Below are 20,049 nucleotides of genomic sequence, written 5' to 3'. Positions count from 1 at the left end.
GTGTGAGATGATAAATGTTTGAATGTGTCACCTTAAATGAGTCATCGATCACCATTCTGACACTCCTGGGATTATTAAACAAATTTCAGAGAGCCCGATTTAACTCAATACTCATCAAGCTGAGTCTCTTCTGCTCACAGGCTTTTAAGTCTCCCACAGTGTGATGTCAATGAAAAAAAACAAAACAATTATGAGGTGAAGGAAGGATGTGAAGGAGAACTCATAAGGAAATGGGAAGAAAAGAATATTGTACCATAATGACTATTTAACATTGTGATGACGGATGCTATAGAAATGGGTCTGCTGTAATGAAACTACAAATTCCAGAAAGACTACCACCGGATCAATGCGTTCTTACTGTGTTGTTCCATGAAGGCTGTACAAAAGTTATTCAACAATATTATTATTTTTTCTTTCTCTCAACCTCTTTACTTATTACTTATTCATGTGATTTATTTTTTATTTATTTTTTTGGCATGCATATAACTAATACATAACAGCAGTGTAACAGTAACTTTTCTCTCAGTGTCTATCAGTTCTGAATCATTTGAATATGCAAGAACTATATTTGCAGTCACTGCCATTCATCGGTCTTTAAACACTAGTGAAGAATACAGCAATACAGTTTAATATAATCTTATATTTTCAATAGATCTGCTGCTAAGTCACTCCGTAAACATACAAGGATGAAAAAAAAGTCACAATGAGACGAGAGCTTAAAGGAACAAGAAATGCATGGAATATTGTTTCATGTTGATAATCCTATTACAATCAATCAAGGAGATTGCAAATGCCCAGATCCTGAGCATTTGTGTTGAGGTTGATCTGTTGAGGTTGAGGTCACTGAGATTCAAAGTCGTCTGATAGTTTTAGTAGATGTACCTATAGTATATATTTGAAAATCAGCCTATTGTGGCTGAGGGATAAAAAGTAAATGGGAGTTAGGTACAAGAGGGGTGTATGAAGGAAGTTCATAACAGTCTGGTGAGGTTAGGGTTACTTTTAAAATGTATTTCACTACAGATTACGGAATCATCATCAATGACATCCTGCAAATTATTGATTGTTTTCTGTGTGTTGTTGCTGTTCTTACATACTGAAGTGGCAAATAACCCAGGTAGCTACCATAGTTCAAACTATTGATATTCGGATCTATCTAAATATCAATAGTATTGACACAACACTAGGTTTATTATTGAATCAATACTAGAGTGATAGGGTCAATACTTTAGTTTGTTTCTCTTTCACAAGTTCAGCTACTTTACATGTGCAATTTAAAACACTGCAAAAATTTTGTGTATTGGAAGGAAATTCTCCACTCTGGCAACACCAAGATAAAGACATGAAAGACATAGAATGGCAAAAAATACTCAGGTAGCTCATATAGTATGAAAGTAAAGTGAAAGTAATATTTGTGCCATGACTAATGTTTGATCTGCAGCATTAGCTACGGTTAAAGTGTTATTAACCATCACATTTGTTACTTTAACAGGCCAGTTTCCTATAAATGATCTTCTTATGGCCTCTGACAGTGGACTCATCTATGTGCTTGTCCTGCTAGACCTTAGTGCAGCATTCGATACTGTTGACCATAATATCCTATTAGAGCGATTAGAACATGCTGTAGGTATTACAGGTACTGCACTGCAGTGGTTTGTATCATATCTATCCAATAGACTCCAATTTGTGCATGTAAATGGAGAGTCCTCTTCACACACTGAGGTTAATTATGGAGTTCCACAGGGTTCAGTGCTAGGACCAATTCTGTTTACATTATACATGCTTCCCTTGGGCAGTATCATTAGAAGACATAGCATACATTTTCACTGCTATGCTGATGACACCCAGCTCTATCTGTCCATGAAGCCAGATAACACTTTTAGAACAGTTTGAAATCAGGAAAAACCTGGTGGGCTGGATTTTAGATTTTTTAACTGACAGATCACAAAGAGTGAGAATAAATGGGGTTCTGTCTGACCCAGTGATCTCCTCCACAGGTTCTCCTCAAGGGTGTGTCCTATCGCCCTTATTATTCACTCTCTATACAAATATGTGTCAGAGCAGACATGAAAACAGGGTCATTATTAAATATGCAGATGACTCTGTTATTGTCAGCTTACTGAAAGAGGGTGAAATTAACCACGGTCCAGTCATTGATGACTTTGTTCAGTGGTGTGAGGAGTCTTATCTCCAGCTGAACATATCTAAGACAAAAGATATGGTGATTGATTTTAGGAAACAACAAAATGGGCACGGAGTCACTTTAATTAAAGGTCAGAAAATAGAGCAAGTACAATCATATAAATATCTTGGGACCATAATAAACGAAAAACTGAACTTTGATCAAAATTGCAAATCAGTTTGTAAAAAGGGTCACCAGCTCCTTTATTGTCTTAGGAAACTTGTTCACTTCCACATTGACCAAAAAATTTTAACTTTGTTTTATCGTTCTTTTATTGAGTCTGTTTTATCCTTTTGTTTGGTGGCATGGTTCGGTCAGACCTCTGTCACAGAGAAAAACTCTCTAAATCAGATAGTGAGATGGTCCAGTCGTCTGATAGGTGAGCCACAGTCTTGTTTAGCCTCCCTGTACTCTGAGCAGGTACAGAGGATGGCTTTATCAATCCTTAAAAATGGTTCCCATCCTCTAAGGGGTGAATTTCAGCTTCTTCCCTCAGGACGGAGGTTTCTATTTCCGAGATGTAGGACAAAGCGTTATAAAAATAGCTTTGTCCCCGTTGCTGTCACTGAATTAAATAAGAACTGTTTTTGATTCGAAATATCAAAACTACTATATATGTGCCACAGTGAGTTTTTATATATTTACTAGGTATGTGTGTTTTTAAAGCGATGCCAAATGCTGTCATTTTTCTGTAAAGCAAATTTACCTTGCCTTTGGGTATAAATAAAGTTACCTTGACCTTGACCTTGACACACACCAATTAGTTAAACTGCAGGAATGTCTTAAAGACATAAAGACCTGGATGGCCGCTAACTTTCTGCTTCTTAATTCAGATAAAACTGAGGTTATTGTACTCGGCCCTGAAAATCTTAGAAATATGGTATCTAACCAGATTCTTACTCTGGATGGCATTACCTTGGCCTCCAGTAACGCTGTGAGGAACCTTGGAGTCATTTTTGACCAGGACATGTCCTTCAATGCACATATTAAACAAATATATAAGACTGCTTTCTTCCATTTGTGCAACATCTCTAAAGTTAGAAATATCCTGTCTCAGAGTGACGCTGAAAAACTAGTTCATGCATTTATTACTTCCAGGCTGGACTACTGTAATTCATTATTATCAGGATGTCCAAAAAACTCACTGAAAAGCCTTCAGCTAATCCAAAATGCTGCAGCAAGAGTGCTGACAGGGACTAGAAAGAGAGAGCATATTTCTCCTGTTTTGGCTTCCCTTCATTGGCTTCCTGTTAAATCCAGAATTGAATTCAAAATCCTGCTCCTCACATACAAGGTCTTAAATAATCAGGCCCCATCTTATCTTAATGACCTTGTAGTACCATATCACCCTATTAGAGCACTTCGCTCTCGCTCTGCAGGCCTACTTGTTGTTCCTAGAGTATTTAAAAGTAGAATGGGAGGGAGAGCCTTCAGTTTTCAGGCCCCTCTTCTGTGGAACCAGCTTCCAGTTTGGATTCAGGAGACAGACACTATCTCTACTTTCAAGATTAGGCTTAAAACTTTCCTTTTTGCTAAAGCATATAGTTAGGGCTGGACCAGGTGACCCTGAATCCCCCTCAGTTATGCTGCAATAGACATAGGCTGCCGGGGATTCCCATGATGCATTGAGTTTTTCCTTTCCAGTCACCTTTCTCACTCACTATGTATTAATAGACCTCTCTGCATTGAATCATATCTGTTATTAACCTCTGTCTCTCTTCCACAGCATGTCTTTTATCCTGTCTTCCTTCTCTCACCCCAACCGGTCGCAGCAGATGGCCCCGCCCCTCCCTGAGCCTGGTTCTGCCGGAGGTTTCTTCCTGTTAAAAGGGAGTTTTTCCTTCCCACTGTTGCCAAAGTGCTTGCTCATAGGGGGTCATATGATTGTTGGGGTTTTCTCTGTATCTATGAAGCGCCTTGAGGCGACTTATGTTGTGATTTGGCGCTATATAAATAAAATTGAATTGAATTGAATTATAGATTAGATAAAGATAGTTAGGTAACATATTGACTGTACTGAATTGTGTCGAGTTGTATTGTGTTAAATAAATAATTTTATTAGAAATTGAAAAAATATGCCTCAAACAAACTGTAAACTGTCTGAATATACTGTTATGTGTTAAATTTCAGGTGAATATATATCACATGTAAACAACAGAAGTTGACCCAACGTGCTTTACAGACACATTTATATCCCAGGTCTTCTAAACCTACAGTTTCAAAATTCACAAAAAAGATGAAATGCATGTTTTGTTGTTGTAAGTATATTATGGAATTAACAGTTAGTAACATTAGTAGAATGTTCTCAGTGTGCCAGATTGATGATGATTTATCTCATTAAATCATACATATCTCAATACTTATCTATATAAATTATAAGTATCAATATTGGCAATACTGGCCCTTTATTTTCATCTATAGTATTGCAAACCACTAGTCAACATTTCAGGATTATAAAGTCAGACATTTGTATTTAGTTCTTAAAAAAATACTGAAAACGTTCCTATTTTCCATGATTTTTCCAAGCTGACTTCCAACTAGCTCCAAAGGATATAATATTATAATGCAATCAAAGTGCTGACTTAATGCTAATTTTAAAAAAGAGACATTATTTCATTTTTTGCAAGCAGCATATATCACGTGTACGAAGTTCATCAACTAGAACCTTTTTGCTTTCAAATGAAGTTTCTTACATCATAATAAAAATCTAATCATAATTTTAACCCAAATTGCAGCTGAACCAGTGGATTCAAGAGGCATTGAACTAAATTTAACCCAGAAAGCAATATTCTTGCATGTCTAATATGTGTTATTATTAGAACATTTTTATTTCCAACACAAAAATATACAGGTAAGCTTTATGTAAAGTGAAACTAGAAATTCTCCTAACCCCAAACACATCATCTTAGTGGGTATGAAGTCATTAAGCTCTAAGACCAGGCAGTCTGACAGGCTGACACCACAGTAGCCGTCCATTCCACTATCCTTCAACTTGGCTACAGCTAACCAGGAGCAATAACAATAGACTCTTCATGATGATGTCTCTGCTGGTTTGAATTTTTCCAGAGCTGTTGCTGAATTTCCTACTTTTTAACTGCCTATGTTCAGATAAGAGGACCAGAACAGAGTTATGTAAAAAAAACACTAACACACAATGATGGGTTCATGGTTACCAAACCCAGACAGGTAAACAAAGCAGATTGATTGGATGGACTCTAAAGATTTGCAAAGTTTAGTTTTTTGCAAAGCATTCAAAGCTTTATTATTTACTTTACATCAGAAGACCATAGTTTACCAAATTACGAAACCAGCACAGGCCAATAAGCCAATTGAGAAAATATTTATTGAGGTTATAGATCAGTTTAGCAGTACTATGGTTTTCTCAAATTGGTATTTATTTATTTTATTTTATTTTTTGCACTCAGACAACCCGTGACCTGTTATCCTTCAGAAAGCATGCAGGTTTGAGGTGTTTAGTATGAATTTATTTTTTAGACCCGTAGGCTGTCCATCTATATTTTTACTGTACAATGATATCCTTTTAAGAGCCTACTGATAAAATTTTCTGCATGACACAAACTGTGAAGTCATCACTGGCCATCCTACCCATTTGAGAACCCTTTTTTAACTGTGCCAGTCATAATAATCGTTGTGATCATTTTCTTTTTCTCTTATTGTTGGACTTGGGAGAACAATCTAATACAACAAAATCACATATTTTAATTCCACAGGTTAAGGTTGGGATTGTAACTGATGATGTCATGGTCCTTCAGTCTGCGTCTCCACGGTGTATCTCCACCATGTCCCCCCCCCCCCCCCCCCCCCACACACACACACACACACACACCTCTCTGTTTATGTGCTTGCTGCTCTGTGTGTGTGTGTGTGTTGAGACCTAATGTGTGTTTAGACCACGATGATTACAGTTAACATTTTAGTCAACATGTGTCATCATAATAAGACAAGATTCATTTTCTTGCAGTAAAGTGAATGCTGCACTGATATGCTATGAGAAATGGAAACCAGGCTTATATATGTCCTTTTATTGCTTAATTTATATTCTCTACCTAACCAACAAATGAATCTGCAAATTGCCACTAATGCCGAACGTGCTTGAATGTAAAATTTTCTGAATAGTACATTCTTCTCATTTTAATTTAATTGTTGTTACTGTTCTTGTGACTGCAATTTAAAGTAATTTGGGCAAAGCTGTAAATTTCAAAACAAATAAAACTGAGCACAAACCAGAAGTGGTTGTAAGACTAGAGGGCGAATAGAATACGGTCACATTTCTATCCCAAACGTAGCACATAATGTTTTAAGAGTAGTCTTCGATAATTAGTGAATAATATGCAGCTGCCTCACCTTAAAATGGTAAAAGCAAACTCGCACCTTTTTACTCTAGGCAAGCAGAAAATGTAATATTTGTTTCATTAAATTTCTGAAGTTCTCCTAATCCAAAGACGGTTATGGCACACATTCCAAACTATTGTTTTCACCCCTATATTAAATTTTGCTTTTCCCCAAATTAAAAGGCAAGCATTAGAACCTATGATGATTTAAACCTCACAGGGACTCAGGCCACAAGATGCCCTGAGAGAAAAACCTATTGAGGCGCATTACTGACCACTACAGTTAATGTTGCAACCATTTTGCAAGTTGATGATTTAGTCATTGCACCACAAGTAGCTGTTAATTTGAAAGATCCCAAAGTCAGTTGATCTGTCATTGTTGGTGTTTTTGGCCATGGTGTTATAGTTTGACTCCCATTGGATGAGTCAAACCCCTGCAGACAGAGCAGAAGAGATGGATTTATATCCAACCAAAAAGCTAAAGCTCAGGCACTGAAACAAATCCAATCACATATTAATGCTTAGTCAGAATCCCAGACTTAACAGGGTTTCCCTAGTTAAAACACAGATCAATATGTCTGAAGATATGCGTTGTCGTTACATGGATAACAGTAACCTTACAGTAACATTTCACTGGTAGCGTAGTAGAAGTTGAATCTTATCTTGTATTTTCTTAAGCTGACAGTATAGTACTCACATTCGGCAAGGCTGACTCCATAGTAGCCATCTATCCCATTAGCCCTGAGCGTGCAGGCCCATTCACAGCACTCGAAGATTTTGCCGTTGGCTGCAGCCAGGAAGAGCAAAAACCAACAGGCTCCTCATGATGGTATTTTTGCTTGTCCAAATGTGTCTAAAGCTGCTGCTGCTATCCCTTTTTATTGGCAAAAATGCTCAGCTGCTGCCCAGGCTTGCTTTTGCATCAAAGTGGAAAAGCAAGCAGTATTGACCTTATGGTTAAAAAATAGAGCTGTACAAACAAAGCATATCGATCCAGCTGAGAAAAGTTAGAACTTCTCCAAAGTTTGGAGAAGTTCTAACTAGATAAGAGGACCCAAATACACACAAGGGAAGGGTTAGGTAAGAATAGAAATACAAGCAATGGTGAATTTACAGTAAAAAAAAACCAAAACATCTGAACAAACAAAACACGTTGTTTGGGCTGAAATAGAGTTTCTTGTCTGTTTTTACTTAAGAAAAGGTCTAATCAAGGACACAAAGCATTTCATATTTACTGATTTATTTAGAGCACATGAGACCACATTTTCTTAATTTTTTAAATGAGGAATGAAAAACACTGAAAGAGTAGAGATTTTAACTGATTTTAATCATTTGGGTCACCCAATATGTTTTCCTTTCAAAGTAGAAACAGAGAAGGATGGAGACAATTTACTATGTCGATGACACCCTTCTGTTTATGTGTTTATTAAAGACCACATCCGGACAAATAGGGCCTGAGATCCTGGCCCTGACAGCGAGTGCGCCAGGCAACCCTAAAACCAGATTCAAAGGTCAGTCCAATGAACACAGAACTATCAGTGCATCCCAATCACATAATGATCTGTTCTTACCAGGCTGTGATGCCTTGTTCCCTAACGATACGTTTGGCACAATTGATCGCAGGGGTGACATCATCTGTCAAAAGCACTGTGGCCGAAGGGGGAAAGAAAAAAGTTAACACTGTGGAATAATAAGGACAACATCTGGGAAAAGTGAGTGAAAGTACTTTTTTCAAAAACACTTATATATATATATATACACAAAATCAATATTACAGATTGAGAAAAGAAAGTAAATAAATCAGTTTTAGAATAAATCAAGAAATGTATTAAGCCACTGAAGATGATTTACTGCTGAAGACTTAACCTCAGATCATCACTGACCGTTGCAGTCAATGTTGCATCCATTTGCTGAATGAATGCGACGGTCATTGCACCACCAGCGGCTATTTATCTGAAAGATGCCGAAGTCAGTGGATCCATCAGTATTACGATTTGTTGCCTTTGTGTTATAGTTTGACTCATGTTTGGTCAGGCAAACCCCTGCAGACAGAACAGAAGAGATGGAAATGCAGATTGCCTGAAAGATAAAGGACAAGAGTCCTTTGCACATCCTCAACTAACTACTTCTCACATGCTGACACTTTGTTACAGTCCCTTCTCGTCATATTTTAACCCTGTGATTTCTTAGTTTCATCTGTGATTAACCCTAATCACAGACAATCAGAGTATGTAATTTTTTATTTTAATCATATTCCTAATTGACATGCATCAAAAATGATTCATTGGTTCAGATCACACAGATGTCAAAAGCAAGAACCAACCTCCTTCATCCATGAGGCGCTCCAACTCACTGACTCGCTTACTCTGGAATCTTTTGCACACCATACATGTGAGCTGTGACACAGACTGCAAGTTTACAGAGTGGAATATTTTGTAATAAAGAAACCTTTCTCTGTCTGAATTCTTGGCTCTACCTGAGCTGTGAGATACATCTATAACGCCGACGTTAACTCTAAAAAGCAGTGGAATACAATTTCACATGAGAATAAAAAAAGGAAAGAAATTGCATCATGATGGTTAGTGGAGGAAAGAAGTAAGTAAGGATGATGAAGCTGATCAGAAAGATGACTTTATGCTCTATGTTTCTATCTCACATTCAATCACTTTTGCTCATGAAACCATGTACAACTTTTTGCTCTGATCATTTAATAAATAAACAAACTTGGATTGCAAAACAGAGACATTTCTCTTCAGGGTCTTACCAAAAGCTACGGTTGCTTTGTTCTGATATATAATCTCCAGTTACTTGTGCCAAATATCCATATAAATGGGTAGAGATGAACCTACTCCTGACTCTTATCCCAGTCACTTCAATGGTGAACTGCTTATTTTGGTGACCATCCAGGGTTGATCACCTTAGATTGTTTAAGTAAAAGGCTGTACTCACAGTTAGCCAGGCTGACACCACGATAGCCATCCATCCCGTTTGCCTTCAGCTTACGGGCCCAGTCACAGCGCTCAAAGACTTTAGCACTGGCCACAGTTATCAAAAGCAAGAAAACAAACACACTCCTCATGATGATGTCTGTGCTGTTTCACAGTTGCTGCTGAATCTCCTTATTGCTGAAATAGCTCAGCTGAAAAAGCTGTGACTGTCTGGGTTCAGATCAGAGGATCCAAATGCGCAATAAATGATGGGTTACGTGAAAAAGCTGGGTTCATGATTACACAATCCAGAGAGACAAATAAAACACACTGAACGGGATGAAATGTATTCCAAAGTTCAGGAAAGTTAACAAACAATAAATAAAACCCATTGAAGGCACTGAGCCCAAAGAAACACTAAATGGAAAAGTCAAAATTACTCATATTTGAGATGCTGCTCCACGGGGCGCACTAATGGCAGCTCACTGAGACAGCAAGAATAGGAAAAGGGGTTTGTAAGGTGTAGCAGAATTATAACAATGTAATGACCAGGTATTAAATGCTTTTCATTAGAAAAATGATGCCATGGGCCACTTTAAAATCAACATGTGATGTTATGAAATAAAAAAATGATAAAAACAGGCTCACAGAAAAAGGTGACTCATGGAATTAGAGGCCAACAGGGTGTGTGCTTGAGCACCACCTGGGGTCTGTCTGTGCATGTGCCAGCCCACTTTGCTCCTTGAGGTGATGGTCAACTTGTAATGCTGTCACACTTTGCAAGAAAAATCAAAAAAAGTTGTTGGACTCCATCTTTACTCTGTAGGTGTAGTGCAACTAAACTACATCCTTGAAAAAAAAAAGATGAATCTAGGACTATTGAGGATAGATAGGTGCCTAGTTTATACTTTATGTATTTGGTTTTGGGGTTTAGTGTAAATTTCTAGTAGTAAAGCATAAGCATGGTAAAGATGACCACTCACAGTTGGTATTCTCGTTAAAAATGAAAATCAGTGTTTGATTAGTAATCAGTTTTAGACTGCGTTAGCTTTGTTCCTATTTTTGTTAATGTGTGTTATGCCACAAAATGAGCTATATCACTTATGTTTTGGTCTTACATGGTATGACCACGTATCAACTGTTTTATATAGTTTCTATAATGTGTAATTAGATTGGCATACATTAATGTATTTTCTTTTTTTTTTTACTTATGTTTCAGCACAACTTCATGCCCAGCTAATCTAAGGAACTTGGAAAGAAAAGCGTCAGAACTTCTTTAAGTTTCTTGGACACATTTCACCTCTCATCCGAGAAGGTTCTTCAATTCTAAGAACAATTGATGGAGAGTCCCAGATTGAAGCCCTATCAGAGTGTCCCCAAACTTTGGTAAAGGCAGAGGATGATTACAATCTTTACCTAAACCATATTAGGAAACAGATCCAGGTCAATGCCTCAGCCTCTGTATCACCTCTCTTTTGCGAAATTTGCCATGTATGCTACATTGTTGTGCTTCCTTTCACTCATTTTACAGCATACAGTTTGGGTTAGTTGAGATCTAGGACAGATGATATAAGAATCATTTTGGGATGTTTTAAGGGTGAAATGTGCTGCAGGATCATTAAAACATTAATATTGTTTCCCCAGTTATAGCAAGTTCAAATGTATCTAAAAAAACAAACAAAACTGTTGATCAAAGTTCAGTTACCAACACACGCAGAGACTGGGACGAAACATGTTTCAACATATTTGCTCAAATTGACCCGCACTTAAAATAAACAGCACACTGAATATGATAAACACAAAGTGGCTGCACTCAAATCTGCTGCACTGTCTGCTTAATGGGAATCCATTCTATCTGTGATAAGTATGGTTTATGTTAAAGCAACGGCTGGTCATAAAATCTCAACAGGCCTTTGAAGGCTGATGGGTAAAAAGGGGATGTTTCATGCCTTATATGACATTCCTCTTCCTGCATACAAAGATTCCTATGAGTGCCACATACTCTACTCTACTTTGCTAGACCCTCCCCTGCACAGTTACCGCTGGTTTCCTCTTTGTGGAGCAAAGTGGGCGATAAACAAACGACAGAAAAGCCGATCAGCTGATCACGTCACGGTCTGGCTGGCAGACCGTGGGGCTATGGGGGAATGAGGACCCAAAATGCAGACTCTGCGATGCAAACAGTGCACTTTATTTACAGTGAATGTAACAGATGCCCAATAAATCCCCTTTGCTCCCTAGACTCCCATATGTGTGTTCCCCTCCGACGTCCGTGCTCGTGCTCCCGGCAGTTGTGTTTCTGCACACCCTGTGCGTGCTGCCCTTCTGGTCCCTCGTTCCACCTGCAGGACAATACAGAAGCAGCCGTTAAACACTGAACCTGCGCGCACACACGATCCGCACTTCCTACTACTACACACTGACTTGGAGTCTTAGCTTAATGATCCCGCGCCGGTGGGAGCTCCAACACTCTCCTAAGTAGCTCCCCCGACCAGCCCTGATCACCAACAGGTGTGTGGCAGGAACTTCAGGTGTGGCCAGTCCTCCTGCAGGGCCACACCCATCAGGCCTGCATGTGGCTGTTCTCCATCCTCCAGCCACATGTACACACCCTGCCTCTACATATGAGTGGAAACCCGAACACAGCATAGTGCAGAAAAACACACATCCCCAAATAACAACGACACTAATAATAATAACAATAATAATAATACATCCACGGATAATAAGCTCACGGACCCCCGAGTCCTCCAGAGCCGTGACAGATCAGTTTCATGATTTAGTTAGCAGAGGGTGGGGAGAGGGGGACGAGAGAAGAAGAAGCACCTGCGATGTCAGGAAGTCAGTGACAGGTAAACCCACAGGAAGTTTTTCTGCCCTATTGGCTACAGGATGATGCGAACTGTTTCTACGAATATGTAACACGATCAACGATCGGAAGATAACAAGTTATGTTAAACAAAATCACTAATTGTGATTTAGGTTCAATACGAAACGTTTGAGGAAAAATCTTAACGACGTGCTGTCAGTGAAGGCATCACACAGGTATTGACATGTTGTCATTTAAGTGTATTTATCATTGCCTGTGGCTTCCTGACTGACTTCAGCCACTCACAATGTTTGTTTTAACATTCAGTGAAGGCCTCACAGAGGTGCCCATGTTCCCCTTTATGTCAGCTAATTTTGATGCTTTATAGTAAGTGTTGTTCATTTTGACCATTTGAAAACTTTTTCTCTCTTCTTTGTTATATTTAATTAGAGAAACCATTGCTTTCCCCAAAAACCATCCTGTCACAGGGGAAGAGGAGGAGGTTTTGACCTAAGTGACTGAACTGGTCAAATTGTCGATCTGACATCGAGAGCAGATTGAAAAACATCTCTCTTCTGTGGCTCCTCTGTAAGTACACTGTAATGATTATCTATGAAAACCTGTTGTTTCTTTATCACAAAACTTCCTGGTTGGTGTGGAATCACGATTTTTTTCAAGGAGACCACAAAGAACAAAGAGGGTCAACAGGAGCAAGTGTAGAAAATTGGTGCTGATTATAGGTAAATGTGCTCATAGACATCTATTATATGAAAAGCTGCTACAATAAAAGTTAGAATCTTACTTAAGTATTAATAAAAATGTTTTATCATCTATAATGTAAATTTCATGCATTCTTCTGAATCATATCAACAATATTATTGGATTATAATTATTTATTTATTTATATGTGTGAATCATTTTAATGTTGCTTGATGTTTGGAATAACCTATATGCTGCTGAGTAACTTTATTTACAATAAAATAAGATCATAAAGTAAGTAGTAAGTAAGCTTTACAATAAATTGCAAGGGGCACACATTGTCTAATCTAAACTACAATGGAGCCGAAGAAGAAAACTGCAAAACAAAGAAATATCTGATTGTATTATAAAGTGAGGACAATTTCAGTTAAGTGCTGTAAATGTACTGTCAGTATCACTGGTGATGTTACAAGATTACCAGCACTCTAGCCCAGCACACATGTCTCTGTGTAGGACAAGTTTCCTCCTCTCTCTGCTCATCAGTGCGTAACTCAACCAAATCCATGACATCTGTGTTCTCCACAGTCTGGTGGTTTTCTGTTTTCTCTGCTACATCTCACAGATGTAACATTTTCTACAGCTACTTTTAGTACCACTGATATTCATTTAGACTCTTTTTCTCCAATCGATCTTTCTGAGTTAACTTCAATAATTACTTCCTTCAGTTTCACATACTGCGCTGCAGTGGTTTGTATCATATCTATCTAATAGACTCCAATTTGTACATGTAAATGGAGAGACCTCTTCACACACTAAGGTCAATTATGGAGTTCCACAGGGTTCGATGCTAGGACCAATTCTGTTTACATTATATGGAACATACATTCCCTTAGGCCAGGTGTGGGCAATTCCAGGCCCCGAGGGCCGGTGTCCTGTAGGTTTTAGATCTCACCTTGGGTCAACACGCCTGAATCACATGATTAGTTCGTTACCAGGCCTCTGGAGAACTTCAGGACATGTTGAGGAGCTAATTAACCATTTAAATCAGCTGTGTTTGATCAAGGACAAATCTAAATGTAGATTATGGGTAGTGTATAAGATGTGTTTGATAGAAATGTAATGATATAGGTCACAAATGACAGCATGTGTATCAGCTGAAAAACCAACACTTACCGTTCTCTTACATCCCCGGTGTGCTCTTAAAGGAAATCACTTTAAGGTTTTAATTTCTTTTTCAGATTTCCATTGTTCCTAATATAATATATAATTTGTTTTTCTTTTCTAATGTATTTATGAGAATATTTAAGTTAATGATTCAGTACAATGTTTCAATTTGACCTCATGGTGGCAGTGTTGTCACACTGGTAAGGTTACGACTGGAACGCAGTGACGATTAATGATACTGGAACATACGAATGTTGCGTCATCAATGGAAGACCAAACCGCGGACGGGTTGCCCTTTTGAAGAACGAACCCATTTGCATCCTTTACCTGAGTGTTGTTGATCCTCCAGGTGTGTGAGTAGAGTTGAGTGTGTGTGTGTGATCAGAGGTGAAGCTGCTTCCTGGTTGTTGATGTTTGTTTCTGAAGATGTTGTTGATGAGACTTTGTAGAAAGCAGCTGGTCTGAGTGATGTGATCAGAGTGCAGTAGATAATGTCTGACAGCAGTTTGAAGAGGAAATGGATTCTGTTCTGTTCTTCACTCATCACCTACCTGACAGCTGACACCTCACACCTGTTTCTCACCTGCAGGTCAGACAGGAGGACACACAGAGGACGGATCTGTTGGACTCATAGTTAGTCTGTCTGCTTGTATCTGTCTTGCTGCTCTGGTTCTAGGTTTCTATAGCTACAGGAAACATAAACAACAAAAAACGGGACTGATATCAGCAGGAGATATTCTCGGAAAATGTAGAAAAAAAAAGAAAAGAAAATTCCTGTCAAAGTAAATACTGTGTTGTTTGTTTACTTTTAACCAACATCATTTGGCATAAAACTGAAAGCTTTACAAATCAAGAAATTATTAAAATTCAGTAATCAAAATAGTCAGTATTCTAAATTCAATCAAAGAAAAGAAAAATCCAATAGAGTGATGGTGATGGTGATTTTCCAGCAGATGTCACTTTCTCTCATTCTACTGCATCCAGTTAGATGTGTTCAAAGATGCTGGTATGTTTGAAGAATAAAAAAACACAATTTTATCGTTAAACCAAACAACATCAGATTAATTTTTTGTTTGTTTTTGAACATAGCTGACAGAGATCTCCTCTCATAACCTTCAGCAGAACAGCTAGAATCCCGTAGTTCTCTGCAGTTTTTGTTGTTATATACATGACTCAAGTTAAATTTACTTTTCTATGGAAAGAGCTTGGTGCAAACACGAGGTGTCATCAACATACCGCAATCACATTTCTTCATATTTCTAACCTGTCACTATAAGATGCTCTTTCAGTTTCTGAAAGCGCTTCAGTTGAATTTCAGTTGAATTTCATACCACATGATAATATTAATCTGCTCTCACAGTTCTTTGATTCAAGATCAGTTTATTTAAAAAAAAAAAAGATGTTCCTGCAAGTGTTTCACAATAAAAGACTTGTTAAGAAATGAAGCATTTTTGTACCAGAGTTAGAGGGCTTTTAATGCGTAATCAAGACATACTGAAAAAAATATCATGAATAAAATGAAGTAAAAGATTACATATATATATATATATATACAACACACCCAGCATGCCCCTGTGGGCGGTTTATCCTTCAAGCTCGGGTCCTCTACCAGAGGCCTGGGAGCTTGAGGGTCCTGCGCAGTATCTTAGCTTTTCCCAGGACTGCGCTCTTCTGGACAGAGATCTCCGATGTTGTTCCCGGGATCTGGGATATATATATATATATATATATATATATATATATATATATGTAATCTTTTACTTTTCACTATACAGTGGAATAAATAAGTTCTTCCTTAGAGTTTATATTAGACGTATTACAGCCTGATCAGGAAGCAGAGACACTTTTCAACAATCATAGTTTGATTATTCTCCATGAGCACATGTTCACGTGACTTTTAATCTCTTTTAAGTTAATTAAAATGTATCCAATATTAAATGTAACACTGCCATTTTATTAGGCATGTTTTTCATACACAGTATGCTCACTTATAAAACATTGCTAAAAGTTAAACATTGTATTTAAACGGAAACATCTCCCTCTAGTGGCCATATATAAACATGTGTGAGGATGGTGTTAATGTAAAACGTGAATCATAGTGTTCCAGTCAGTCATCAGTGTGTCTCTGCACAGCTGTAATTAAAATGTGTTCAGAGCGCCTCAGTGTCTGAATGGTTCCAGTTCAGCTCCATAACAGCAGCGTCCCTGGTTTGATTCCTGTGTTTCAGCTCATATCTGCCTCTCTCACTGAGGGGGACGTCCACTACATGGACATGGATTTGTTCATCAACCAAACTACAGATCACTGAGAACAGAGGATAATTTTTCCATGGTTCTTTTCATATATGTGAACTAACAAATGTTTTAATTCTGAAAAATGAAGAATTAAGAAAAAAAAGTGCTGTGTGAGTATAGGTATTGTTTTTTAAGTTATTTGATGACTTGTATCTATACAATGAATAAAGTTCACATGTATCATGATCACAGTAACAACTTTCCTAGAATTAATCTCTGTTTTAGATATTTAATTCATATTATTGTTTAATTTGGTTCATTTTAATCAGATCAGGATGTTGGAGAAGATGATGTCATCACTGACACCATGTGCAGTGTCATCAACATATCAAACTGTCAGCTACAGCCAATCAGTGTTTTCATATTTTTTTTATAATGTGAGGAAATCTGTAAATGTATCCTCACATAATGTATCTTTGACAAGATTTAAAATATTATAATATTAGTTTCTCCCTCTCCCTTCCCCTGCTTGAGGGGCGTGGGAATAATGAGGAAAATAGGAATGAACCAACGATTTTAAAATCAAACACTAAAATGGCACCATGGAAATTGGGAGCTCAAAAGGGAGCTCAAACCCCACCCTGGGAATTTCACCAAGAGAATATCTAGTTTGAATCTTAAGACAGAGATGTGGTTCAGTGTAAAAATAAAAACATTTTATTATTTAAAAAGCTATTTTATTTATTTTATTATTTTATTTGGGTAATTTTTATCAGATCAAGATGCTGGAGAAGTTTTGATGATCACTGTCATCAACATATCAATATATCAAACTTTCAGCAGAAAGCAGCCAGTCAGACAAAGTGATTGGTTGTCACTGGCTGGTAGGGCTGGAAACACAACCAGCCAGTGACCCCTGGGGAGTGGGATGGAGGGAAAAGGTGTGAGTCACTGAAAACGAGGGAAACAGGTGTTTTTTCAACCCTGCTGACGAAATTGTCTCCAAAAGAAAACTCACTATGCAGGCACACCTTTTGGTTATTTATCAAAAGAATTCACAAAATCAATTAGTCGTGTCCATCTGGAGGTCTTTTTTAAGCTCAGTTTTCAGCACCAAGGACATAGAGCAGCACCCTGAGTTTCAGCACCACTAAGTCCACAGACTGGGGAGCTGACTCAGTTAAAACCCTCTAAGATTTCTTCATAACCAAATTGAACTCAGTTATTATTAACGATGATGTTCCACTCTCCTGGTGCTCAACCTGTTGTACCTAAGGGCTAAAACAGACAAACAAGAAGAGAAGAGATATGGACAAGCCTGCACAGACTCTGGTAAATCACAAGACTTGGGGTGCGTTTTTCTGGGGGTGGACATAGTAAGCAATGATCCAAACATCTTGATCTCAGGGTGGGAATTGTGTTGGATTTACTCACTCACACCTTGGTGGCTGAAATCAGTGTTTAAATGCAGGAGCATATAAATGACATGTGCAGTGCATTATTATTATTATTTTTTATCATTATTATCCATCCATACATATTCTTCAGGTTATCTGGGTCCGGGTCGTGGGGGCAGCAGCCTAAGCAGAGAAGCTCAGAACTCTCTCCAGCCACCTCCTTGTTTAACTGACAGCACTTTAAAGTCTGAAGGACGTCTTGTTTTGCTGAATCCTGCTGTTGATGGGACAAATTGTGCGTGTGCAGTTTGGGAAATAAAAAAAATATGGTAATCCTTCGACATTGGTTTGATTTTATTTCTCATTTCTCATAAGATGAGTAACGGATTCAAAAAGGGAGAAGATTCCGTTTAATCAGCTGCAACCAGTGTTGGGTAAGTTACTTTAAATTAGTAACTTAGTTACATTACTAGTTATTTCCATCAAAAGTAACTCACTTACTTCAAGTTACTCGTTACTTTCAAAGTAACTAGTTACCAGGGAAAGTAACTTTGGTTTTACTCAGACTTCTCTTGTTAATGTGTTGCTAACTGGATAACCAGCAAGAGTGCCAGTCTTCTAGCTTGCTTACTTGCCACAAGTGCACTGTGCCACCTACCAATAGAAAGGAAAAAATAATGTGCATATTTCCACGAGAGAAATCCCACACCTGGACCGTCGTTGACCGCCGCCATGATTCTAGCCTACGTCACAGCGTCATGTGCGCTTTTTACATCCAACACAAAAACTGCAGTCGTGGTGCTTTCGATTGTACTCAGAACTCAGAAATTCTGCCTTCTGAATAGGAAGATGTAGGTAACACCAGACTGCAGATGAGCTGCATACAGGGCTGGACTGGGACAGAAAATTGGCCCGGACATTTTGACTAGAGACTGGCCCGCCATTATAGCAAAAATCATAAAGCCTTTGAATGAAAACAAACACTGTTGTGACAGTGATGTACACTGTTCTGATGGTATATATGCATCAATCTATCAATCGTTTGTTGTAAGACTCAGATAATTATTTATTAAAAGCTAGAGATTTGAAATAAAAATAAGAAAGTATTTCTTTGTGCCCCCCTTTCCATGTTAATGCCCTACATGGACCCCTGGCAACACTTTGCTAGATCCACCCCTGCACAGTTACCAGCTGTCAGCTACATAGAAAAGGATCCTGGTGTTATTTATCTCTCAGAAACAGTTCATAACTTCCCTTCAACTCATTCATGTCACCTAAAAGGTAAACCTGTTTCTCCATCACCTGTTCAGCTCTGATGATTCAGTAAGGACATCTCCTGGTTTCATCTGGTTTCCCACTCACCAGATATACAAACCGATATCATGACCAGCAGCTTTACAGCTGTGGCTCCAGCAAACATCAGCTGATACTAGAAATTAATATTAAATAAATTCTAACAACAGCTGATCAAACGTGCTGCTGTTGTTTAACGCGACATCCGCTGGTTTCCTCTTTCTGGCGCAAAGTGGACGATAAATAAACAAGAGGGAAAAGCCGATCAGCTGATCATTGATCAGTTTCATGATTAAAGTAGCAACAGGAGAGGGAGGGGGGAGAATCAGAGAAGAAGAGGCAGCTGTGCAGCAAAGACACAGAATAACTCCAGCTTTGTGTCTTTTTCATTGTAGCTGAAATCTAGGACAAACTGTTCCTTTTCACCTCAATAAGAAACGCGTAATAATTTCTCTGAATACGAGACGATTCCGTTTTTTACAGGATGGTTGGCAACTCTAATAATTAACCGTATGAACAAAATAAAGTTCAACATCATTAACATCATAGCACCACCCAGCTGTATAGAAACTCCGTCATGCTAGCTAGCACGCAGTACGAAAAAGTCAGCACAACGAAAATAAACTCCACCTAAACTTGGTTTATATCTGACCCAGATAGACTGCAGGTCATAACTTCTTACCTGAAGTTCAGTTCACCTGACACTCGGACGGGCAGCCGCTTCGGTTCTCTCCTCCTCCTGCGTCCCCTTTCTCTCATCCACCTGCTGGCCTCCACCACGTGCTAATGTTACTGAATCTGTGGAAGCTCCGCGATAGCCACCACACGAAGTAACGAGTAACGACCCTATCTAAATCCCAGTAACGAGTAACGCGTTCCTGATTTTGGCATAATAACTAGTTACCGTGCTCGTTACCACAATAATAACGTAGTTACTGTAACGCGTTACTTAATAACGCGTTAGTCCCAACACTGGCTGCAACACAAGCTC

At 38.4% G+C, this 20,049-nt stretch overlaps 1 protein-coding gene and 1 long non-coding RNA gene across 2 annotated transcripts; one reads left to right on the top strand and one right to left on the bottom strand.

The window, feature by feature from the left end:
- Positions 1–7,842: 7,842 nt before the first annotated feature.
- Positions 7,843–9,728, bottom strand: LOC120730583 (lysozyme C-like). The gene is made up of 4 exons (XM_040027010.1): positions 9,484–9,728; positions 8,418–8,576; positions 8,106–8,181; positions 7,843–8,027 (listed from the first exon to the last, which is right to left on the bottom strand). Exons 1-4 carry the CDS (start codon positions 9,611–9,613, stop codon positions 7,961–7,963), a joined length of 432 nt encoding a protein of 143 aa, XP_039882944.1. The 5' UTR covers positions 9,614–9,728; the 3' UTR covers positions 7,843–7,960.
- A 2,530-nt stretch (positions 9,729–12,258) lies between these two features.
- On the top strand, positions 12,259–18,085 carry LOC120730588. Its single transcript, XR_005695147.1, has 3 exons — positions 12,259–12,506; positions 12,721–12,858; positions 17,917–18,085. It is a non-coding gene; the product is annotated as an uncharacterized LOC120730588 (long non-coding RNA).
- Positions 18,086–20,049: the final 1,964 nt, after the last annotated feature.

The sequence above is a fragment of the Simochromis diagramma genome, unplaced genomic scaffold, assembly GCF_900408965.1.
Source record: "Simochromis diagramma unplaced genomic scaffold, fSimDia1.1 OVJJ01000780.1, whole genome shotgun sequence".
Lineage (NCBI taxonomy): Eukaryota > Metazoa > Chordata > Actinopteri > Cichliformes > Cichlidae > Simochromis > Simochromis diagramma.
The sequence above is the reverse complement of the archived record's forward strand: the minus strand, read 5'-3'. Positions and strand labels throughout refer to the sequence as shown.